General features: G+C 42.0%; 1 protein-coding gene across 7 annotated transcripts in view; it reads right to left on the reverse strand.

Annotated features, from left to right (window-relative positions):
* The window catches only part of LOC112052375 (protein bric-a-brac 2), a 29,602-nt gene extending 3,584 nt beyond the window's left edge, over nt 1–26,018 (reverse strand). The window contains exons 1-10 of one of the 7 annotated variants that reach the window (XM_052883110.1): nt 24,925–25,366; nt 16,625–16,961; nt 15,665–15,837; nt 14,384–14,493; nt 14,089–14,202; nt 13,654–13,874; nt 13,283–13,328; nt 1,309–1,454; nt 969–1,240; nt 832–889 (exon numbers count right to left, since the gene is read on the reverse strand). In XM_052883110.1, coding sequence (XP_052739070.1) covers nt 832–889; nt 969–1,240; nt 1,309–1,454; nt 13,283–13,328; nt 13,654–13,874; nt 14,089–14,202; nt 14,384–14,493; nt 15,665–15,837; nt 16,625–16,684 — 1,200 coding nt within the window. In that variant the 5' untranslated portion in view covers nt 16,685–16,961; nt 24,925–25,366. The other 6 variants (XM_052883112.1, XM_052883111.1, XM_052883106.1 and 3 more) reach the window with 6 other exon arrangements.
* Between the last annotated feature and the right edge of the window lie 310 nt (nt 26,019–26,328).

Raw genomic sequence — 26,328 nt, forward strand, 5'->3', positions numbered from 1 at the left:
AAACAAGATCGGGTAGACTTTTAGACGTCCGCGATCGCGTAACATTAGGTGTTAATGCTCCTCCATATTCTACAGTTGGACGTTGGGGTGCTGAGTCTAAGCGAGGAAGAACTTCCACCAACTCACACTCAGGACGCCCTATGACAGCAGTGTCACGTTGTGATGTGAAATGAAAAATTAAAATAATTATTTCAATTTAGTGAATAGATCGTTCTGTCTGTAAAACCTTTCGTTAATATCAAATGTGCAAATTGAAACTAGAGCTCGCTAAGGGTTGATTCATTCGCTTCCGTGAAGTCGTGTGGTCAAACTGTCAAAGTAATCACATTTTTGATCCGAAAACACGTTTACAAAACTGTTATATTTAAAATAAATCCAAATCTCGTATCGTAATCGAAGTGACTCAAGAATGTATTACGTGTAGAAGATTGTATTAGTCACGGGTACGACACCGTCGTGTTCCGTACGCTCCATCTGTATATTATCGATTCATCTGTGCGCCAAGTATATACTCCTAAAAGGTGACATAATAACATTTAAACGGTAATAACATTTAATAAAAAATAATTACATCTTAGTCATTCTCACTGTTTAATGAACACCGTAGTTATTATAAAGAGGTTAAGTTTGGGAGGTTTTATTGGGTAATCTCTGGGTCTACTGAACCGATGGAGACAATTTACAACGGGAACTACGAGAGTCAAGGCGGGACTTTGCTAGCCACGAGCCGAGGTCCCGGGCCCGCGGACTGTACGGACTGTTGGTATGTGTCCGACGTGTGTGTATTCATCTGCCGAGGAGCATTCAAAAGGCGAGTAGTAAATTACCAACTTGCGTACTCCGCCCGCGCCGCCGCCGCGGCAGGATGCCTTTGCGCGCCATGAAGAACCTGCGCACACCAAACGCACGTCAGTCGCATGTCAGCCGCGCGTCAGCCGCACGCGGGCGGACGGGGCGGCGGCGCTCACCGTATGGTGGAGATGGGGATGTTGAACCGCTCCGACACGGTCTGGAAGGTGGAGCCGCGCGACACGCAGTCGGCCGCCTGGCGCAGCAGCCCCTCGCTGCGCCGGATGCGCTTGTTCATGCCGAGCTCGGCGCCCGCTGTCGCGCCCGCGCCCGCGCCCGCGCCCGCCGCGCGCTCGGGGATGTGGATGACGTTGACGGCGGGCGCGCAGCCGGGCGCCAGCGTGAGCAGGCCGGGCCGCACCTCCACGAAGGGGCCGCGCGCCGCCGACGCCTGCAAGCACGCGCGCGTTACGGCCGGCGGCGCCTGGGCGGCGGCGGCGCCAGGGCGGCGGGACTCACGGGCGGCAGCTGGTGGATGATGAAGGCGGGCGGCTCGTCGCGCGTGTCGTAGGTGTGGTCGCCGGGCGCCGCCGCCGCGCGCGCGCGCTCGTCGGGCTCGGTGTCGCTGCACTCGTACTGGCACTGCACGTTCGCGATGGCGAACTCTGCAAAGGACTCAGTCATTCGAACAACTCGTCAACATTTCACCGATGCCTGTATGCCGACCTAATTGCTAAATGATGAACACCTACTGTCACTGCTACCATTGGACCGACTACGCATTTTTCTAAAATAAAAGTACTCTATATAATACATTGTCCAATAACCTCTTCTATCTTCCAGCGAACGATCCGTTAAAATCGGTTCAGCCGATCCAGATACACAATTTTAAAAAATGTTTGTGTTTTAGGATAACTTTAAGCATCAGACAGACAGACCCTTCATTTTAGCATGTATTGGCATTGTACCCTGCGAGTGCGTCGCCGCGAGCCGCGACACGCGACCGTCGCGCCGCAGGCGGCGTCGGCGCGCGTCGGTCGCGGACGGGCGGTCGTGTCGTTGGCGCTGGCTGCTATTACCACGCAGAAACATTCACGAGTGTATAGAAATGATGTACTCGTACATCCAATAATCTGTGTTTTTGATAAATCTTTATCCCTATAACAAAAAGCTCCTGCTATACGTACCGATACTCTGCGGGCGTACTGCTGTCGCGTACTCGTGTCGAGGAGGGGACGGAGGGTGAGGGAGAATGACACACCGGATTCATTTTAATTGTTTAATTTACTCTTAAAAATATATATTTTCCTTACGATACAATTAGTACATGCACCGCACGCTGCTTGTCGCAATACCAAGATAAATTAAAAATCAACAAAAAAATAACTCTATAAGTTGATACCCTTTGGAATTAAGTCTACTTTGGTTTGTTAGGAACTAAATTAAACACAAAACGCGGCACGCGGCACGCGGCACACGGCACGCGGCACACGGCACGCGGCACACGGCAAACGGCACACGGCACGCAGCACACGGCACGCGGCACACGGCCAGCGGTCCAGCGCCGGCCGACCGCTGACGGCCGACGACACGCTGGCGCTGCGCATCGCGGGCCGCGCGAGGAGCGCCCGCCGCGCGCCGAGTGAGTGATGCCAAACATCATTCGTACGTTACTTGTGTATATTAAAACATTTATTACATTTCATTAAGAGCAAGACCCCAGGCCCACCAGGCGACATTTTAAAAAACTGGCCAAGTGCGTGTCGGCCACGCGCAGTGTAGAGTTCCGTAGATTAAATGATCACTTTAAACCCTTTAATGCATGAATACCGATAGCGATAAACACTGTCACTATCACATACTATGAGACAGACAATAGAAAAATCATCAAATGACTGTTACGAAAACTAGCACTTAAAACATTAATATTTTATAAATCCCTTATAAATATCACTCGCACACATTTTAATGTATGTCTGTTTTTTCCAGATGTACTAGACCATTCCAGTTGAAATTTGGTACACAAGAATTTTTGTGACCCAAATGCAGGGTTGTATGATGAATAGGTAAAATTTGAAAATGGGAGGGCATTTATGGGGGTAAGATGGAAAGTTAAAAAACAAAGTTTTAGAAACTTCATCGTGTGATACATCAAATGAAAGGTCTTGTTATGAGGATTTTAAAAATATTTTTTTAAAATTGAAAAAAAAATTGCTTACAAGTTATTTAAGCAAATAGAGAACAATTTGACAATTCCCTTTTTCTCCGAAACTACATTATATAATTGTTTTAACAAAATACAGAAAGGCAAGAGAAAGGCAAGGGGCAAGATAGAAAATTAAAAAAAAATCAAACTGCATCATGTGACACATCAAATGAGAGGTCTTGACGAAAGGATGTAAAAATATTTTATTAGTAATTTTGAAATCAATAATTTCCAAGTTATTCAAGAAAATAGACCACCCCCCCCCCCTCTGTTCTCCGAAACTACTAAACTTAAAAATTTAAATAAAAATACGAAGTTAGCTTTCTACGTGAAGATTTTTGGAAGACCTAAGGAATACAAAACTTTAGAATATGAACGTCACCTTTGGAAAGACAAATGGTAAACACAAAAAAAATTGTAAAAATGTAACATTAAATGAAAGAATCTTCAATACTTTTTTCGTAATTTTAAAATAAATGGTTTTTAAGTTATTCAATAAAATATACTTAAGATTCAAGATTAGTTCAAACTTAAAAACGATTCTGTTTTTATTTTCCGAACTATCGGAACGGAACTCTCGTCACGCGAGTTCAACTTGCACTTGTGCGGTTTTTAGCTTGTTATCTCCATCCCTGTCTTGTTATTCCCGAAATAAAAGGTGTTGACAGTCAGACAGACGGACAACAGGGGGACCGACTGTAAAATGGCCAACTGGCGGCCCTGAGCTTCTCAGTTATTACACACTGTAATGTTTATATTATACCTACCTATACTTCGTAAATACATGGCAGTTCGACTAAAATACTTCACGTGACCTAACTTACTTTTGACACCTGGATTTTTACATCGCTAATTAGACTAGACACGTTTACGCTGTAGGACCTACACATGTTACTATATTACAAGCTATAATGAAATTCGGCAATTTGAATGGTCGTTGGTAATCGATCGGTACCTCTCCACACACGAGTGCGCGCGAACAAAGAACGTTTCACTATTTGACAGCACTTCACGTGCGTGGCCTGCGGCCGCACGCGCTCACGGCGCCGGCGCGTGCAGGCGCAGCGGGTCGAGCGGGCGCGGCGGGCGCGCGCCGCGGCGGCCCTTGGAGAACTGGCTCTTGATGTCGTACTTCTCCATCCAGTTGCGCAGCGTCTTGCGCGGCACGCCGAAGCGGTTGGACGCGGCGTACACGCTGTAGCCGCGCTTCACGGCCAGCAGCGCGTCGCGCAGGTGCTGCGACGAGTACTGCTTGTACGCCTTCTCGCGGAACACGTCCGTCTCCACGTCGCGCACGGCGTCCGGCCGCCGCCCCACCAGCCGCGGCCGCGCGCGCACGCCCGCGAAGTGCGCACCTGGCGGGAGAACAAACGGCTTAGTGCGTGCGCGCGCGGCCGGCGGCTCAGTGCGCGCGCGCGGCCGGCGGCTCAGTGCGCGCGCGCGGCCGGCGGCTCGCGCGGGGGTCGCGCCCGGGAGCGGGGGAGAACAAAACAATGCTTGCGTGTATATATTTATTTCGTTAAACCCTCAGTACATAACTGATACAATGATTATAATTATATATCTATATAATAATATACAATAATCGGGCGGACGTTTTACATATTCATTTAGTTCAGCGAGCGGTCGCCTGCGCCCCCGGCGACGCTCTGTCGACAAACGACTGCACAATGCACATTGTACAGCGAGCAGACGGCTCGTCGCTCGGGGACCCGGACCTCGTTCTCTTTGGTATCCGAATCGAACATATAATATAAGCAGGTGTTACTATGCAAAAATTCATTTAACAGAGAATAGTTTATTTATTTTGCTATTCTTCGTGAACGAACTACATTGCAGTCTCAAAGTCGTCATCTCCCGAGGAGGTCCACAGCCACACTGCGGTATTGAAATGAATGGAATATTGCGATGCAATCTTTGTCTAAATCTATACTAATAATAAATCTGTAGAGAGGTCAATTCTGTACATGAAATATATTTCCAAAATAACTATCTATATCACTATATGAAATAGGTGATTAGTGGTCGATACTGATGCCAAAAATGCAATCAGTAAAATTTTTGTCTGTCTGTCTGTCTGTATGTTCTTTATAGAAACAAAAACTACTCGACGGATTTTAACGAAACTTGGTACAATTATTTTTCATACTCCTGGGCAGGTTATAGTATACTTTTCATCACGCTATGATCAAAAGGAGCAGAGCAGTGAAGGTAAATGTTAGGAAAACGGGAGAAGTTACTCAATTTTTTAAACTTCCGTCGCGTGGTATGTTCGTTATAGAAACAAAAACTGCTCGACGGATTTTAACAAAACTTATTAATTGATTATTAAATTCTAAAATTAACAAAACTTGGTACAATTATTCTTAATACTTCTGGGCAGGTTAAAGTATAAGTACTTTTCATTACGCTACCGTCAATAGGAGCAGAGCAGTGAAGAGAAATGTTGAGAAAACGGGAGAAGTTACTCCATTTTTAAAGCTTCCCTACTTCGTCGCATGGTCCCTACCATAGGGGTAGGGTAGGGGTAAGGAAGGGATAGGGTAGTGGTAGGGTAGGGTAGGGGTAGGCGTAGTAGTAGGGTTTCACGCAGACGAAGTCGCGGGCGTCCGCTAGTTTATAATATAACTGTAACAGGTCAAATTCTGTACGTTCAAGATATTTAAAAAATGTTTGTTGGAGGACATCTTTACTTTACTAATATTATAAAGAGGTAAAGAGGTAAAGTTTGTAAGTTTGTCACATTTTTTAAATGGGGTAATCTTCGGAACTACTGGTCCGATTTCAAATTCTTTCACCAGTAGAATGCTACATCATCGGGGAGTGCTATAGGCTATATTTTATATTAGTATGATATACACCGTGCTACCGGCCGCGTCTATAATCCGCCGCGACATGTATGTATCCATTACGAGAAACTCTATAGTAATAATAAAAATTAGCTGAAGCACATTCACACGCTATCGAAAAAAAAATTAAAATTGATGAAAAAACTTCAGAACATCCTGTTTTATTCTGTTTGGAAAGAAGAAGTTAATGAACTTTAACCTAGTTTCAGAAATTTTGTTGTTTAATACCTACATACCTACTATTTTTGATACACCTAGTCGGCGGCAGTGTCTTTACTAGGGCTGTTAATAAAATATCGATATATCAAAATATCGACATTATCACTTAATAGCGATAAGTATTCATTACTAATATTTTTATGGACGATATATCGATAGTTCGATATTGAAACGTAGATATGGATACTAGATATTTTTAACAAGTTTTAATTTTTTATATCCCTCGCAAATTATTTAAACTAAAACATTATCAAACATAATCTACTTTACTTTATTTATACTTTATTACGTTTTTCATATTTTTATGCAATTAAAAAAATTGCATTTTATCGAAAATGTCACTGAAATAAGTAAAACGTAATGTATTCAGATAGTAGGTATACACTACTTTACCCTCAGACAAAACTTTAAACATGTTTAATCGTATTAATTTACTTGTCAATTTAGTTACATAAAAAAATAGTGAAGTTTAATAAATACTTAATTGTTAAAAGTTTTCATTTAGCCGAAAAAAATATTTTGAAATTATCGATATATCGAGAATCCGATATTTAAAAATAGCAAGCCCTAGTCTTTTGCGGTTTCCTTTTTGATAACGCCGCTCGCCGCCTAACCCGTAACTATTGTCGGCAATGTCCAAAAATAGGTACAGGTAAGAAATGTATCTTTCGATCGTTTCTTATAACGCAAGGTGATTGGTTGGGTCTTAATAATTCGATCATTCGGGTCACGGGTCTTTCGTGTTTTGTGTATCGTTACGACTCGACTTAAAGTATGTAGTTTTAGTCTTAAACTGAACATCCGTAGGACATGAATCGGAACCCTTTTTTTATTCGTTACAAGTTATCCATCGACTACAATTTCACCTGACGGTAGTAAAGTAAGTGATTATGCAATCTGAAATGGAAACGGACTAACTTATTAGGGGGAGTATTTGAATCCACGGCTTGGCGGTACGTCTTTGTCGGTAGGGTGGTAACGAGCCACGATCGAAGTCTTCCACCAGCCAGGCCAGGACCAAAACCCCAATCGGCCCAAGTTCGAACCCAGGACCTCCGTCTTGTAAATCCACCGCGCACACCACTGCGCCACGAAGGCCGTTAAAATTAAGAACTGATCGGATTTTAGGTTGCTATTCTGTAGAGTGATGTTGTACGACTGACCGACGAGTATTCGATCCAGATAATTGTTACAAGTCCAATTCAGTGTGGTGAACAAAAATCGTTCGCAGATTATTTGAGGCGCTGACGGCCGCGTCACTCGCTCACGCACAAGTACTGATCGGGTATCAGAGATTCGATCAATCGCGATCGACACAGGTCTAGTACGGGTTAACACCCGTAAATAAAATAAAATTTAATTTAAAGGAATAGGTTAAAGTGAATGACCTCAAAGCTCAAAGGGACCGACGGGCTGCGGACGTGACTGCGGCGAGGAGGTAGGTAGATGTTTGAAAATACAGGATGTGTTAAAATAATCGATTTTTGAAAGTTTATTACAATTGTAACTCCTTGAATTGTACTTTGTTTTTTTTTTAATAACACTGATGGATAATAGACATTGGGTACATTATGTGGGATTTTGGTTTAAGACGAATAACGTAGCGCGGTGTATATTCGCCGAGTTAACACAGTTTTTGTCATACAGGTCGGGCCGAAAATCCTCTTAAGCAGACTTATTCGCATGCGCTGCCTTAACCATTGTGTAAAATTGAAATTAATGTATGGAGGCTTTATTTATCTTTAAAAGTTCTACAAAAAAGTCCGCGACACCATATATCTATCTTCTATATATTAGCAGATATAAAAACCTTTACCTTTTGTGTTTTAAAAATTATAAATTGTATATACTTAGGTTTGCGTCATTATTTATGCTACTTATCAAAATAAATTATTTCATAATCACAAGGATATTATGGAGATAAGATTTGCCCTTTATAGTATGTTAATTAGTTAAATAGTTTCGGAGATAATGCAAAATTTCTAAAAGACGCAGAAATTCCGCTACATGACGCCCCGCGCTTTCAATTACGTAGTTCCCGTTCCTGTGTGAATATGGGAATCATACATAGCCTATGACACTCGCAAATAATGTAGCTTTCTATTGGTAAAACAATCTTTCAAATCGGTCCAGTAGGTCCAAAGATTATAATTTTAGCATAGAAGTCTCTATTTTCCTTTGTCATCGCACCACGCTCATAGGGCTGGACCGATTTTGCTAAAGGTAGGGGTAAGGTAGGGAAGGTATAGGGCAGGGTAGGGTAGGGTACAGGTAGGGTAGGGTAGGGGTAAAGGTAGGGTAGGGGTAGGGTGGGGTAGGGCAGGGTAGGGGAGTGTATGCCTAGGTTAAGGGTAGGGTAGGGGTAGGGCCTACCCCTATCCTAGGGGTAGGGAAAGGGAAGAAATTACGGGTAGGGTAAGGTACGGGTAGGGTAAGGTACGCGTAGGGTAGGGGTAGGATACAGTTAGGGTACGGGTAGGGTAGGAGTAGGGTAGAGGTAGGAAATCGATACTGAAACCTATTTTCTATTTTTTGTCTGTCTGTTTGCCTTTTCTTTGACCGGGCATCACGCTGAAACTACAGAATGAATTCAAATGATACTTAAGACGATTTGAGATCATAATACGTAGAAAGATAATAGGATACTTTTTGTCGCGAAAACAAAATCAGAAATGAGTGAAGTAGGGGTAGAAAGTTTGTACGGAAAGTCCTTAATTTTTCTAGGTACATTTGTAAATGTAAAATGATAAGTGGACTATTTATAAGTTATAAAACTTGCAAAATAGAATGTGAAATAGGGGTTGAAAGTTAACATCGATTTTTACGCGCACGAAGTCGCGGGCGTCCGCTAGTTATACATATAATTGATACTGAAGCCAAAAATATTTTTATTTTTTGTCTGTCTGTTCGTATTTTTGTTGACTGGGCATCGTCACGCTGAAACTACTGAATGAATTTTAATGAAACTTGGCACTATCTGAGATTTGAGAGATACTTTTTGTTACGTTAATTAAAACATAAAGGGGTGAAACAGGGGCTTCATTTTTCAAATTGCATTAGTATCTCTACTACCAGACAAATACTAAAAATTATTTCATTCAAGGGTTTTCAAAATTTTATCCCTAAAGGGTTAAGAAGAGGTTGAAGTTTTTTTCTATATAAATCGTTCGTGTTTTGAGTTCCATTTCTGTAAAATGTTAAGTGGACTATTTAATATATATAAAACATGCGAAAATATAATTAAAAGGGTATGGGTAAGGTGAAATGGGGGTTGCAAATTGACATCGAAATCCAAGCGCACAAGGTCGCGGGCGTGCGCTAGTTATCAATGAAATTGTACGTGATAATGAATATTATCAATCATTCACTTTCATGGAGAATAGAAAAATAAATAACTTTCCCTGTCCGAACCGCGGTTAAGTTCTACCTCAATTTCTGATCTTAACTTAAAATTGTATAGACGCACTTTGTTAATGGATATTCTAGTTCGGCACCAGACCTCCTCCTACCCTTCGGTGATGGAGGGACGGAGGGCGGCCTCCTCGACGGACTCCCTACGCGACGACGTCGTCCGTCCGCCGAGCGGCAGCTTTACGAGCTGGTGCACTTGCCGAGCGTGGAAATGTAGCATTCAATATTGCGATCCGGCAGCAGACGGACGACGTGCGACGCCGCGACGATCGGACGCGGACTCGCCACGACGAGACAGTCGCGTGCCGGCGGTCGCGGCGGAGCGGCCGAGGCGGCGCGGCACGTTACCACTTATCACTACACGTGAACAAGTGCCCAGAGCTGCCACACGTCAATTGTATTTCGATGAACAAAATGTGAATATTTTGCAGGTATTAGAACTTTGAAGCTCTCAAAAATGACTGAATCTCACTTACAGTCTGAATCTCCATTTTTTATATTCACAAACCAGCCAACTACGTTAACGTCACACATGCGGACAGACCGATCCTATTATCTGAATCCTCTCAATTAGCTGAAATCAATTAGAATGCAGAAGTAGATTGATCCTCGACGATGTAACTATGCGAGCCGTACGACTTTCGTCGTTGCAATAGGCTGGTTGACATTTTTTGTAAAATATGGTCTTTTAAATGGTTTATTATCATTCTACTAGATTAAAGAAAATATATATATTTTGCAACGTGAATAAAAATTTTAATTTGCAAATATTATTGACAATACGAGCCAAACCGCTGTCGGTCATGATGGTCATGTTTTATCTTTTCATGACGTCACGTAAACACTAAAGTGTTTGTCAAAACTATTATTACGAGATTAGTTTGACGTTTATTCCTTTAGCAAGTACATCAAGTAACATTCTGACGTCATAAAATGTACGACAGCATTTTTAACGTTAGTAAGAATGATAACAAATATATTTTTTTTATTAAGTTTTCTATGAAATCCAAAACTTTTATTAATTAATATACCTAGATTTATTTGAGACCCTAATTCCATGTACTATATGAAATTAATAACAAAGTTAACAGTTTCTACTGAGTACTTTTAAATATTTACACATTTCATTGAAGTCCGGCGGCCCTGGGGCGTCGCCCACACTTACTCTAGCTCGTAAGTATACATTACACTAGTAGGCACTTCATGGACTGGGCGCGCGAGGGGCGCGGCGCGGGGGGCGCGGTGCGGGGGGTCGCTCTTCGCCCGCTCTTTGACGGGAATACAAAAAATCAACTGGAGACAATTTGAAAATCAAATGATAATAAAATTAGGGGTACCGATACAGTTTGGTGTTGCAACTGCATTATCTATCATCTTCACACAATTACTTGTACCACAATAGCTAAAGCATCACATTTTTTTTGTTGAAAACTTGAAATTCAATAGGCACACGACAGCCTAACATAAAATTGAGATGAAATAAATTTGTCGGTTTATCAAAACAAGTATGTATAATTTTATTTATTCACAGATTCATATAGTTAGGTAGGTACAGTAAAATGTGTTAACTTGTAGGTATGTAAGCACATGCGCTAGGCCCCGGCGCCGCCGCCCCGCGCCACTCGCCAGCGCGGGAAGGTACAAATGAACCGAAATAAATACTCCAAACCAACTCCTAAACCATCTAACGCACTAGATATACAAATGTAGGAACATATAATTAGTTGTAGGCCTCGCGCGGACGCTCGACACGGCCTCGACGGAACTACGAAACTCTTATGAACAGAAAATCAATGAATCAGAAACAAAACATCAATACTAATTATATTAAGTACAATACTTTAAGTAACAAATAAATAACTATAACTATAAGTAATAATTAAGCACAATAATATCGCTCGCGGCGGCGCCCGCTCAGCGCACCCCCCCCCCAGCCCGCCCCGCTCGGCGCACCCCCTCCCCCAGCCCGCCCCGCTCGGCGCACCCCGCCGGGCGCCGCCGCGATACGAATCCATCCCTTACATCGAATTACGCTAAAATTTCATTTTATAAGTCTTTTATTTATCTCCGGACGAAGTCCATACAAGCACACGAATTTCATAAAGGCCAATTTTCCGTCTCCACTACGACACAACTAACTAACGACTCATAATCATAACTAACACAAAACAACCGTTCCTCCTCCACTCGCTCCAAGCGCTTCTCGTCATCCCAACACTCTCTCATCGCTGCAGGACGCAGGCAGCCATAACAACTCTACGATAAGTATTCGCTAAGAACGTCTTCGGCTCCCGGAGCCGATCGCGCGTTCATTTAAAATAATAAAAATAAAACAAAACAAAATCTTTGGAAACATATTGCGCGTCGTAAAAGAAAATAATAAGTGTAGATATTTTTTTTTATAGAAATCTTTGCTTCGTCTTTGGCAGTAAAGATAACAACGTGGAACGTTCGCATTACGTAACGATACGATTCGATTCACATAATTAAAATTCATCATACAAAAGGCTCGCACCCGGCGCCGCCCGCGCGCGCTACTCGCGCAGCGTCATGTCGAGCGCGGCGGGCGCGGCTGGCGCGGGCGCGGGCGCGGGCGGCGCGCGCTCGTCGTCGCTGGAGGCGCGGCCGCAGCTGAGGAAGTGCTCGCCGAAGCGGTGCAGGCGCTCGGCCGCGTCCGCGCCGCCCTCGCGCTGGCGCTTGCTGTTCTCCACGAACTGCTTCAGCTGCTGCGGCATGGGGAACGACGACTTGATGTGGCAGCGCTTCATCCAGTTGCGCAGCGACTTGCGCGGCACCTTGTGCGTCTGCGCCGCCCTGTAGATACTGCCGCCCTTCTTCACGTCCACGAGCGCCGCCCACATCGCCTCGTTGGAGTAGCGCCGGTTGGGGTTGAACTTGCCCATCATGACGCGCTCGAGGTCCTTGCGCGACAGGCCCGACGAGCTGACCTCCTTGCCCTCCAGGAACTGGTCGAGGTCCGCCTTGAGCACCGTCTCGCCGATGTCCACGTTCTTGTCCTTGAAGATGGGCGGGCGGCCGCGCCGGCGCGCCAGCTTGTCGCCGCGGGCGCCGTCGGCGGCGGGCGCGCGGGCCCGCTCCGCGCCGCGCGCGCGCAGCAGCGACACCTCGAGCTCGCCGTTCTGCTCGAGCCACGACTTGTAGAAGTCGTCCTCGGGCGCCGGCGCCTCCTCCGCCGCGTCGCCGAGCCCGTACTTGGAGAACTCGCTCTGTATCTCGGCGGCGTTCATGTTGGACAGCCTGTTCATGTACTCCAGGTTCTGCAGTTTGTTCTGGAAGAACAGCTCGCTCTCCGGCTTGACGCGCAGCAGGGGAGCGCGCGGGGCCGCGGGGCCGCCGCGCCGACCTGCAAGCGAGGCGAGGGTCAGCGAAGGGAAACATCGTTGGTGAACCATGAATGTTTCGAAAAAAAAATGAAATGTCTGTAAGATATACTCGTAGCTATCAAAATAAAAAAAATAAAATGCCGATCTTCAACAACATTCATGGTTCATCGTCTACCAAAAGTAACAAAACTACGAAATTTTAATATCGAAACTCGGCCTACCTTACAGACATTCATTTTATGTATTTTCACAATGTGTTCACAACATGAAGTGCGCGCGCGCTGCGGTCGCTCCGCGGCGAGCCATCGAAACGTCAAAATTTATAAGAGACTTCCCAAAAAAAGCCATCGTACGAAGAACATTATATTTTCGCGCGGGTGACAGAAAGCCACGGTGCAGACGACCAGTGGTCGTCAATAAAGTGCAAGCTTGACGAAAGCTGCGAGTTACGTCACGCGACTCACCGGAAGTTTGTCCTAAGCTGCTGCCAGGCTTTCCAGTTTCTTCCTCCTGAAATAGATGAAGTTTAAATTCAAATATAAATAAAGAATAATAATAAATCTGGTGGATCACTTTTGCTCCGATTAATCAAACAGTGCCCGGTGACCATCAACAAGGATGAAATGCAGTGAAGCCGCAATATTTTTAGCCTATTTTGGAAATAGGATGTCGGCTAATGGATGGTCCGATTCCATATTATCTTCATGATATGGGAGATTTACCAAAACACTAAGGAAAAAGGAACACAGAAATCTGGTTCTCCCAAACCAAAGATCCATGCTTAAATGATAAAGGAGTAAATAAAGGCTATCGTCGACTCTGCTTTAACGCCCACCTCGTTATAGTCCAGGTGCTCGTTGTCCAGCTCGCCGTAGTACAGCCCGTCCTCCTCCACCGTCTCCTCCTTCACCTCCGCCTTGTCCCGCTCGCGCTCCCGCTCCCGCTCCCGCTCCTCCGACTTGCGCTTCTTGGGCCCGTTGGTGGCGCCGCCGCCGGGCTTGGGCGACGGCTGGTGCGGCGGGCGCGGCGGGTGCGGCGGGTGCGGCTGGTGGTAGGCTGTAACCAACGAGTGTTTATTGAATCAGTTACTCGTATTTTGATGACATTCAATTGTAATATTATTCAAAATCTAGAAATGCCCTAAATTCAGTGCCCTAAACACGTGCATAGGTATAATATAACAAATATTTATGGTCAAGATAAATATGCCGGTGCGTGCAGCCGGCAGACGATCCCGCGTCAACGTATCGACTGGTCACTGGGCACCGACCTTCGCTGCGGTGCGCGTGCAGCAGCGCGTCGCTCGCCAGTGTGAAGTCGCGCGTGCCCGCCTCCGCCTCCGCCTCCGCGCCCGCGCCCGCTCCCGCCTCGCCCGAGCACAGCCCTGCGCAGCGAGCGAATACTTGCATTACGATTTTAATCATCGAAACTGACTGAAAATTCTGGGAAGTTCAAAATCAAAATTCATTTATTTTCAAGAAGGCTCGGTTTACAAACACTTGTGAAACGTAACGGTTGGCTCCAGTGGTCGCTCCCGCGCTACGCGTACTCCGGACAGCGCTCACCTCTGATCTGCAGCGCCTCGGCCGACTTGAGCAGGCTGGGCAGCTCCTCCTGCGTCACGTTCACCTCGCCCTTGTACATGAAGTCCACCAGCGCCTGCATCTCGCTGAACCTGCAGCACAAGCGGTCGCCGTGAGCCCTTCGCCCGCTACGTCTTGCCGCATGCGTCCACGACAGTATATCTAATGAAGAGAGAAACACTCATTCGGCCAACAGTGGCGAAGGTGAAGTATCGCTCCCGTGAATAAAAAGTGATATATTCCGTCACTATTGATCAACATTTGTCTTTCTCTCTTCTCAAGATAAATATATATAATTTACATACATGATTCACAGTATTTATTGTTAAAATCAATGATAACATCTCCGAGAAACTGCACGTCTTCAGTTCCAAAGCAAATATAACTTAAAACGCACGCTCCATATATTCCGCGAGACAAGATCACGCTATCTGCAATCAAAATGATTCATCATCGAGCGAAAACTTCGACATTTAAGAGTCGAGGTCCGAGGAGCGATCTGTGTGGTCAAAAAATGTCTTGAAATAGCGGTCTGTCTGCAAAATATTTAAAAATGGAGATCCAGACTGGAAGTGAGATTCAGTCTGAAGGTGAGATTCAGTAATTTATTGGATTACTTGTAAAATATCAAACTAACAGAAAGACAACACCTCAGAATACAGAGGACAACACCTACCGATTCCGATCAAGTACTCTATTATAATTACCTATTTAGTATAATATAATTATTACTCTTTAACAAAAGATCCTTATATTTATTCCACATTTTTAATATTTGTCTGGTTAATGATTACGAAAATAATACTTTTAGGCTAGTCAAATAAGGATTTCACCTAAGAATTGGAGATAATAAGCTGTGAATGTCAAGTGGTTTTCAACATTTCGTAATGCTCCTTTTGCTTTTCCGTACAAGGAGCCCTTATAGTTTCGCCATGTCCGTCCGTCTGTCCGCAGTTGAGCGCAAAGATTATTACTAGTATAAAGTTGTAACTTAACATGAGTATGTACATTAAAAATATGAACAAAGTCGTAAAATAAAATCTTTACGAAATATTTTTTTTAGAGTAGCTCACCTAAAAAAAAAAATTTTTTTGGGGTTCCTTCCCTACATGCAAAGTAAGGATGGATTTTTTATCTTCTATCCTATCTATCTATGTACTCGTATCGTAATGTGGGTTATCGTTATCGGTATTTTGTGCATTAAGGCACATAAGGGAATGTGTGCGGAACCCTACACTGCGCGTGGCGTGTGTGTGTACGTACCGCATGTCACGCATGAGCACGATGGGGTGCTTGCAGGGGTTCTGCAGCAGCAGCCGCTCGAGGTAGGCGGAGCAGGCGGACAGCACCAGCTTGTGGCAGCGCAGCTGGCGCGACTCGCACGCCAGCGTCACGTCCGCGAACTGCTCCGTGAGCAGCAGGCGCGGGAACACCGCCTGCAACACGACACGACACGAGTCACGTGGCTGCGCTCGCTCGCACTAGATGGCGCACTTACAACTGGGTGTTTGACTGCGCACTGACAGCAGAAAACAATTGACAGCACCCTGACGACACGCTCTTTTCAGGTCATTACATTTGTATGAGCGTTCAAATACTTTTTTATACACTAAACTAGCGGACGCCCGCGACTTCGTCCGCGTGAAACTAGATGTAAACTTTCAACTACCCCTGCCCAACTCTACCCCTACCCTACCCCTACCTTGTCCTGAATTTTCTTTGCTATAAACCTCACGGACCTTTCCAACGAATGCAAAACCGTGGAAATCGGTTCGTGCGTTTTGGAGTTATAGAGTCTATAAGGAAAACCCGACTTATTTTTATATAGTAGATGTCGTAAAATATTTTTTTTATGCTAAAAAAAACACATTTCAAGCAACTTCAGCGCCACCTACCTTCAGTATTTAAAGTCGTACGATAATCTCAGTAACATTACTTGTAGATGAGAATGTCCTCTACATTTTTGTGAAATGAACTTTAATGTAAAACTCAAAGTTTAGGAGAAAAACGTAATCCAAAAACTTTTTGAGTTTCTGAGTCACTCCAGGGGGGGGTCCGGTCGATGTACTTAAATTTGTTGGGCTGCTCCCTACCGATGGTTAAAAAATCTCGAGTCATGTAACTCTGTTAGTAATATTTCCTACATTTCCTGTACTAGTAATAATCAATATATTTAAACGTAGTCAAATACCCAATCGCATACAAATGTAAGGGAAGTGCTACCTGCAGGTTGGTGTGATAGGAGTTCCAGCGCACGCAGAACTGTTGCGGCGGCAGCGCCATCTTTCATTACTAGTACTAATTGTTAACTACGAAAATACATTATAAGTACTCTTTGGCCAAATGTTAATCAGTCCGTTCTTTTTTGTAAAAAAAAATTGCACACTTCTATAAAGTCCACCAAAAAGGTTTCTATCACAGATCCTTTACTAAAAATAGTTTTAAGTACTCATATAATAATAGTAATAATAATTTTGGTTTTTATATCCAAGTAGAAACTTTTCGACTAGACAATTGTTTTACAATACTGAAATTTGCAGCGCCGACGTCGCTTGGGAACCTGCAAAGAGAAAAAGAGTTTGTTGACTTTATACATCACAGTAGGTATTGTCAATTATAATATACTTAGCTACGATCCGTGAAAATAATGAACAAATTCACAACAAGAAGTCCAAATACGACAGTGGCAAAATCATGACAAATTGTGCCTAAAAAAATTACGAAATATTCAAAAAAATTTAATCTCTATCGACTTTCCATACATACTTTCAACCCCAATTTCCCCCCCCCCTTCTCTTTTTATTTTAGGTATAAAAAGTAGCCTATCTTCTGCTCCAAGGTCCCATTTATCATAATACCAGAATTCATTTTGATCGGTTCTGCCGCTTAGCCGTAAAAGTAAAAGAAAGTCGTGTTAATTACACTGAAAATTGCTGGAGAGGTAACTTAGAACCAGGAGACGGACATAGGATACTTAGGGAAGGGGTAGGGTAGGATAGGGTAGGGGTAGGGTTTCACGCGAACTATGTCATCACCGAGGGGTGGTGGTTCGATCCCCGCCTCGTTGGTCTATTGTCGCACCCACTCCTAATAGTAGGAATATTAGTCATATTTAAAAGATATGGCAAATATTCTTTAAAAAACAAAATAAAAAAGCGTTCAAACTATACTTAAAAATTCCGCCCATTCACATTGACAGCTCATGGCTCAATATTTCACACAAGTAGGTATCACACTAATAAAACAAAGGCGAAAGTTTGTGTGTGTGTGTGTGTGTAAGTGTGTATGTATGTTGGTTCCTTTACGCTGCGGCTACAGAAGCTATTTGGCTAAAATTCGAAATGGAAAGAGATTTTACTCTGGATTAACACATAGGCTACTTTTCATCCCGGAAAAATCCATGGTTCCCATGAGATTTGTGAAAAACTGAATTCCACGCGGACGAAGTCGCGGGCGTCCACTAGTACCTAATAAAAGACCATTTCCATAACGCCAGTCATACGACGCATACGGCATACGGACCCGTTGACGGATTCTCTGTCTACGAACCCCTTCCACAGATTAGTGTTACGATTATTGATTTCGTTCCACAGAATGAAATAATATTAATAACACTTAAACTTACTTTATTAGTGTCTGTGTAATAGTGATGGCAATATTAACCTAAACCATTTATTGACACATCGATATTATTGCATAGAAGCTCCGTATATTTTATTTTAAAGGTCAACGTAGTTTACAAGAAGGTTAAGATTTCACCATGCCCGTCTGTTCGTCCGCGATTTATTTCAGAGCACATATTAAATAATTGTAATTTTTTTCTCTCACCTTTTTTTGTTTTCAACGAAATGACACAATTAGAATGTCATTTTACGTTAAGTGGCATTAGTAGGTACACACCAACGTAATACGTATGTTTTCTGTGGTAGTGGTAGAGTAGCATGTAGTGACGTTATTTTAACGAAATAAATAGTTTCTACGTAATTAGGTTGAAATAATCATGTTATATATACAATAATACAGTTGAGTTTAGATTGCAATTGAAGAATTGTAGCTACTTACCAAAATTTTACATTTTTATAAATTATAAACCTTTGCCTACCTACCTGAAGAATGTACCTCGGTCCTGACTGCTTTGCTGACACCGACAGCATTGAAATCGAAGTAAATGTAAACTATTTCAGGCACATCCGCGTGTTACAATCGGTAGATATACGAGTAGGATCGATATGTGCTTCTCTCAAGATTCGAACGCTATTATCAAAAGATTAGACGGACTCAGTGTTTCGTGCGACGTCCGCAGAAACGATTCAAGTAGACGGTACAAATAAACTCTCGTAACATCAGAAGGGAGCGCTATCTTCGAAAGATAAGCAAAAAAACGCCCTAGCGGGGGGGTCTGGCAGCAGGCAGGGCAGGCATCGGCCAACGACCCTAGGGGCGCGACCGAAATAGTCCGCGCGGGGGTCCGTGCGGCGCCCTCGGCACTACGTGTACGTACCGGAGCCGTTTATATTCGGATACTATTTGAGGCCAACAATCTGGAGAGCTCTTTCTCGGAACAGTGTCACCGCGGAATCGTTCTTGTTAAATGACCTCACGGCGCAATCGTGGCGCCCTGGGAGCTGCGGATATCGGCATTTAGTCTTGCGTTTTATCTATCACACCTCTCCGCATCCCAGAGACAATAGTTTGTAATTAGGAACAGTACAAACTTGATTGTTTTATTTCAGATATTTCATATGGAATTGAATGGACATTATTTTCTTCATAATTTACGCCTTGCTTGTATATTTCTTCTTTTTTGTTAATTGCTTGTTTCTCTCTATGGTGACCTTATTGCAAGCACCAAAGGTAATTTATCAGATGGTTACTCAGGGTTCATTATTAGGGTTCCGAATTTCAGCTTAAAAACCGAATCCTTATAAATTATGCGCTGTAGGAAATAGTAATCTGAGACGGATATGACGTCGCTCGATCTCGTGTTGACTCGTGCCGACGCTGTGGCGCGACTTGTTTCGGTAATGATTAGGGATTTAGAGAGGGGTAGCGATCGGTTGGCGAGAACGACTTGCGATATAAGGTACTCGCCGTACGGTCGGCTTCAGTGGCTCGTGGCGTTCGAGCCGTCCACATTTCTTGTTGTGTAATTCTTTATGGGTTACTTGGGGCAGGCGGGGAGAGTGAATTTAGTGAAAAAGGTTAGTGTTAGATATCTGTCAAGGGCGCCCTTAACCCTACACACAACGTTCACAATTGTGTGACTTCAATCAAGGTCATTCTTTGCCATTCTATGGTCTTATTTTGGTTCCAGTTTGATTTGTTAATTAAGTTGTCCTGACCTTTGTTCGACAGTGGTTTTCTTATTTTTTTAAACCCGTCTAATAAAAAAAAATCAATCGTGCGTTTATCCGTCGATTTGTCGCAGTCAATTAGTTACGAATGTACCAAAGAGTAGAGTAAGTATAAGGGAAATGTACTATATCCGTTGAATAGAGGTAAACGTACCAAATCGGTCAGCCAAAAACAAACGTGTAAAGAAAATAAATTATTATCTTTTGGGGTGAAATTCTAAAATAGTCAGCAAACTACGAGCAGGTACTCGTACATCGTATGATCTATCAAATAAAAACGCTTGTGTAAGTATTTTCATTAGTTAGCTACATTATATTTTTTCATACTTCAAGATACATTACTAGTTTTGAAGTCATTCAAGAGAAAAGACGTCACTTGACTGTTGATGACTACCAGCAGGGAAACCTATGAACCTAGAAGTATTCGAAGTAACAGAACATTTCATGAGTCAGTTTTTTCAAATATTAAGTTTCAGATAATCACAGTTGCTTGTAAAGTTTGTAGACATTTAGTTCTGTAACTTCTGTACATAAATATTCTATTTATATAGTTATGTAGGTATATTTTATACGTACCTATTAGCTTTACCTACCTATATCAAAAGTTGTCAATATTCGACATGATCTAATCAACTATAACTATGCACAAAAATTAAGGGAGCAGAAAAAAAATCCAAATTTTTGGGGGATTTTCAACAGGCTGTAACTTATACAAAAATGGTCGTACAGCAAAAAAAAAAAAGCAAATTGTAGCTCTAAGTGTTTAGTTTTTGGATCTGAGTTTGAAATTTTTTTTTTGAAAATATTTTTCGAAAAATATTTTTTTTTTTCCCACTTGATCGAATTTTTGAAAAAATTAAAGGAGCAAGAATTTCGCTCTGAAAATGTCATAATTTTTATCAATTAGAATTGAGAGAAAAATTAAAAAAAAATTTTTTCATTTTCTTTCTTTCGAATTTTCAAAAATTCGATCAAGTGGGAAAAAAACGGTTGGCTGGATTGAATTGAAACTTTGTAGGGCTTTTGTGGGTATATTGAACAGTAAAAGGCACACTTAAAGTCAGTGGTTCCCGCAATATTTTTGATTGGGCGCTTGATTTTCCAAAAAACGACAAAAAGCCCTTTTTTGGATGCTTTTTCAAATTCATGTAATGATTGAAAAAAAATTTTTTTTTTCAAAATTCAATTGCCAATCCTTGCAGAGGATTTATTCAAGTTTTTAAAACCAACTTCAAAATTTCTGTGCGATCATTGGTTGCTGAGATATTGGTAATCAAAGAAAATGATCTTTTTCCATTCAAACATCGATATCTCAGCGAGAATTGCTCGTATCGAGATTTAAAAAAAACGAAATTAAATCTGAATAAACAAGCTATCCGGTCCATATGGAGGTTGAGTCGAAAAAATTTTTTCCACGTCCGTAGATTAAAAAAAAAAAAACAAAAATTTTCGAAATTTTTTTTTTCGGTGGTTTTTTTATGATTACTCGAAAAATATTTTCAAAAAAAAAATTTTCAAACTCAGATCCAAAAACTAAACACTTAGAGCTACAATTTGCTTTTTTTTTTGCTGTACGACCATTTTTGTATAAGTTACAGCCTGTTGAAAATCCCCCAAAAATTTGGATTTTTTTTCTGCTCCCTTAATTTTTGTGCATAGTATATAATGGACTATTGAACACCGATCATCAACTTTACTTTTATTAATTAACGTAAACCATAACGACGTTACAAGCAATTACGAATAGGTAAAAGATAATTAATTTAAAATTATTTTTAGTATTTTTTATTAATTATTATTAAGGGATTGTATGCAACAAAATGATGTAATCTGAGTGGTGGAACGGCTCAGAGCGCTGCCGGCCGCGTCGGCACTCGACGAGTCGAGTCGACGGAGCCATGCAGCCACACGTGGGACGTGACGCGCTCAGCTCACATTACCATCATAATGAACTTCTAACCTTCACTGAGCACCGCCCGGAGGATGTTACTCTAAGTTTAAAACATGTCAACGTAAGTAGGTACCTAACAGACCTAACATACAGTGTAAAACGCATAGCTGTACTCTTAGATTAATGCGATATCATTTTTACGGATATTAAATATAAATAAATACATAACAGTAGGTAATTACTCATAATATTTTTATTTAAATGTTTACAAAAATATTTTTTGAGTATCCCTTTACTTTTCAACCGACGAATAAACGGAGGAGGTCAGAACCTCCTCCTATTTTTATGTAGATATGAACGCATTACTTTTTATCGAGTAGTCCGATTTTGATAGTTCTTTTTTTATTGGGGTTGGGTAGGGAAAAAAGGGGATGATTGATTGTTATCTTTAATAAATAATGCAAAACCACGCATAACTGTTTGAAGTGAAAACTTCTTTAGCGGCGATGTGCACTTTTTTAAAATACCTATGTTAACCTATGTCGTGACCCTGATCCGTATTCTACTAAAATTGGTAATACATCGGCCGTCTTAACAACAATGTAAAAATGAAAAATTGGTACGATGAATAGGTTTTATAGTAATATTCAAGTTGGTAGACACAATATTGAATGATGTACCACGTTACTTAATGATTGTGAACTGGTACAAGTTCTCCTGTGAATTGTGATCTACCTGTAGGTAAGTAGAAAACTAAGTTCTGTATTTTTTCTAAATTTTAGATTTTATATTTTCGGATCGACCAATGTCAATCTATATCTATACTAATATTATAAAGAGGTAAAGTTTGTAAGTTTGTAAGTTTGTAACAATTTTTTGAAATGGGGTAATCTTCGGAACTACTGGACCGATTTTAAAAATTCTTTCACCAGTAGAATGCTACGTTATCGGGGAGTGCTATAGGCTATATTTTATATTTCTATCATATATAACTACTGAGATATCGCGGGTTTTCTCTTACAGGTCAGACCGAAAAACTTACTTATTCGCATGCGCTGCCTCAACCATTGCGCATAACTGAAATAAATGTATGGAGGCTTTTTGAACCTTTAAAAGTTCTACAAAAAAGTCCGCGGCACCATATATCTATCTTTTATATTTTAGCAGATATAGTACCTTTAGTACTTTAATAAATTATTTAAATTTTAAACTAAGGTTTACGTCATTATTTACACAACTAAACTTAAATCCTTATCAAAATAAATGATTTAATAATCACAAGGATATTATAGAGATAAGATTTGCCCTTTACAGTATGTTAATTGGTTATATAGTTTCGGAGATAATACAAAATTTCTGAAAGTCGCAGAAATGCCGCTATATGTCGCCCCGCGGTTTCAATTACGTGGTTCCCGTTCCCGTATGAATATGAGGACCAAACATAGTCTATGACACTCGCAAATAATGTAGCTTTCTATTGGTAAAAGAATTTTCCAAATCGGTCCAGTAAATCCAGAGATTACCCCCGACAACCACACAAACTTTACCTCTTTATAGTATTAGCATAGAAGTCGCTTGGGAAATTATAGTCTTTTGGTCATTGCACCACGCACAAAAGGCTGGACCAATTTTGCTGAGGGTAGGGATAGGATAGAGGTAGGGAAAGTGTAGGGTAGGGTAGGGTAGGGTACGGATAAGGTAGGGGTAGTGTAGGGTAGGGGCAAGGTAGAGGTAGGGGAAGGATATGGAACGTATAGGGTAGGGGAGGAGTAGGATAGGGGTAGGGTAGGGGTAGGGTACGGGTAGGGTAGGGTTAGGGTAGGGATAAGGTAGGGGTAGGGAAGGGTTAGGGTTAGCGGTAGGGTCGGAGTAAGGTAGGGGTAGGGTAGGGGTAGATTAGGGGTAGGGTAGGATAGGGTATGGATAGGATACGGGTAGGGTTAGGGTAGGGTAAGATGGGGGGAAGGAAGGGTAAGCATTAGCGGTAGGGTAGGAGTAAGGTAGGGGTAGGATAGGGTAGGGTAGGGTTGGGTAGGTTTACGAGCAGGGTAAGGTAGAGGTAGAGAAGTTTACATCAATTTTTACGCGGACGAAGTCGCGGGCGTCCGCTAGTTTTCGTATATTTTTTGAATAATTTGGAAACTATTTATTTCAAATATTACTAGAAAATACACATATTTGAGATCATCATAACTAGCTATTTAATTTGATGTCACACGATGCAGTTTGATTTTTTTTTATAATTTTCCATCTTACACCCAAAAGTGACCTTCCTATTAAAAAAATAAGATTTTCAAAATTTTTGGGTAATCTATCAATAGAAACCTAATTTTTGCACATTTTTCAAATTTTCAAGAACATGGAAACATAAAAATATATTTAAAAATTACGATATAATATATTTAGATCCTCATAGCAACTTCTATATCGTATCACATGCATCGTGTGATACAGCAAACAAAAGAACTAGTTTACATTTATTTTTAATTTTGCATCTTGTCCCCCAAGTGTCCTTATTATAAAGAATTGAGAATTTTAAATTTTCCAGATATCTTCAAGTAGAAAGCTGACTTCTGTATTTTTTTCAAAATTTTAGGTTTATTAGTGTCGGAGAAAGGGGAAGTGGTCAATTTGGTCAAAAACAAAAAAAATCGAATACGAAAAGAAGATACGAGCATGTGTGCAAATGGTTTTTGCCTTTAAGTATTTATTGCAGCGGATAGGCACGAAATCTTATAAAAGCTTTTCGTTATTTTCATTTTTGAAATCAACATAATAATGTACTATGTATCAAATTAATTTAAAGGAGAACCGGAAGATGCAAAGCCACACCGTGTGCGAAGTAACTGCTCGTGTGATTGTTTACGATATGCTAACAGAAATGAACATTTTCAAGATTGTTTTTATCACGAAACGAAGACGTTCCTGCTCGCTGCACGGTCGAGTGGTTACATTGGTGAATCATGCGGAGTGCGGAGTGGCGCAGCACAATCTGCGCTCTACTGGCGTTACTGTTGGAGTTGGACTGAACGCTTATCTCGGTCGAGGTTTTGTTGACGCAGCTCCACCTGGACGAGCGTCAGGTTCCGTCTCGACGTCTACTCGCTCTCGGCGGAGCTACAAATTATGGGCCTCTAGTGACTAACAAGTGTGCAATATCTTATCGGAATTTTTTCGCTCCTCGGAACTGTAAACATGCGGCTCGGCCGATCGCCTGATAAAGTGCAACGTCGCTCGGCACTCGACTTAGACTATTCAGCTAAACAGTAAAGACTCACCGCTCGCAGCTCCTCGCGATCTGAACAACAATGTTTACACGGCGGCCGACAACTCGCGGAACACTAAAATATCCTTCGGAAACGAAATACCAAACGATAGCATCCAGTGCAGGGCGCTACACGAAAGCATAATGGTTAAAACATGAGCACAAAGCCAACATTTGGCCGATCCCAAAATAGTATATCGCAGGCCCCAACTAATGTTATAAACATTCGTCGCCGAGCGCCCCACTCACACATGCGAGCCCCCAGTAAAAAAATCAATATTTAAACAATTACTCAGACGCGCGCCTGGAGGCTCGAGACGAATCGAGAGGTCCGCGGGCCGGAGCGCGCACCGAGCCGTCAGCCGAATGCTCCGCCGCGAGTCTATCGTGTGATGAAAAATGTGACTTTTCACGACCACAACCTCTAATATGGGAAATATACCAAAATAGACTTTACTCACACGGGCGAGCGTGCGCGCGGAACCGCATCACGTATGCAATTAGCGGCGACTGATGTTTTTTAACCATGAAAAATCAATAATTTTTAAGAGCATGAAATTGTTCATATTTTTCCAGCGGACCCTACTTTTCTCCCGCGGTCTCAGTCGCGCGCCTCATAAAAATGAAAAACCTATGGCGAGAAAACTGCGTGCGAAAGGGACGGATATAAATCGTTGATTGTAAATAACGGCAAAAGATTCATAACAAACGAGCGAGATGGGAATGTGTCGGTGGTCTCGACTCGATACTCACATCGACACGAAACAATAAGCGTTACGTAATTGTGAGCAATGGGCAACTACTCCGAAATACTAAAACGGACTCACCGTAGTCAATTCATTGAAAGCGTCTTACATTTTTTTGATATTCTCAAAATATTACAAACGCATTTTGACTGCAAACAATCATCCGTCACGCGGACGCCATTTTAAATAAAACTGAACTTTCCTTTCACAGTTCATTAAATCATAGAAATGACGTTTGCCATATGACTAGTTTTCTTGCCATTATGTTCGATATGATAAAAATAAAGAATAAATATTCAAAACAAATTTTAACTTATTTCACAAACTATATTTAATCAAAAAGTCAAAATATCATTATTCACGATATCGATATGGAATCGATGTCAAAATTGTTGACTGGCATCACTCGACATCAACTGTCAAATTCATATCATGGACGTCAAAATTCAAAATCAAATACTCCTCGTCTTTACCACAGACAGCTAATAACGTAGACAGAGAAAGTAATGGACGCAATGGTAGTGAGATGGGTAGCCATCCGTCTCTTTCTTTAAATAAAAAATAAAAAAGAACTACACTACAAGTACTTAACGGGACCATTCACACCATTCACAATTTTAGCCATAGATTTAAGAGTCGGTACATTGTCAAAGGTCGGTACGCGTAAGATT

This window comes from Bicyclus anynana, chromosome 8 (assembly GCF_947172395.1).
Source record: "Bicyclus anynana chromosome 8, ilBicAnyn1.1, whole genome shotgun sequence".
NCBI lineage: Eukaryota > Metazoa > Arthropoda > Insecta > Lepidoptera > Nymphalidae > Bicyclus > Bicyclus anynana.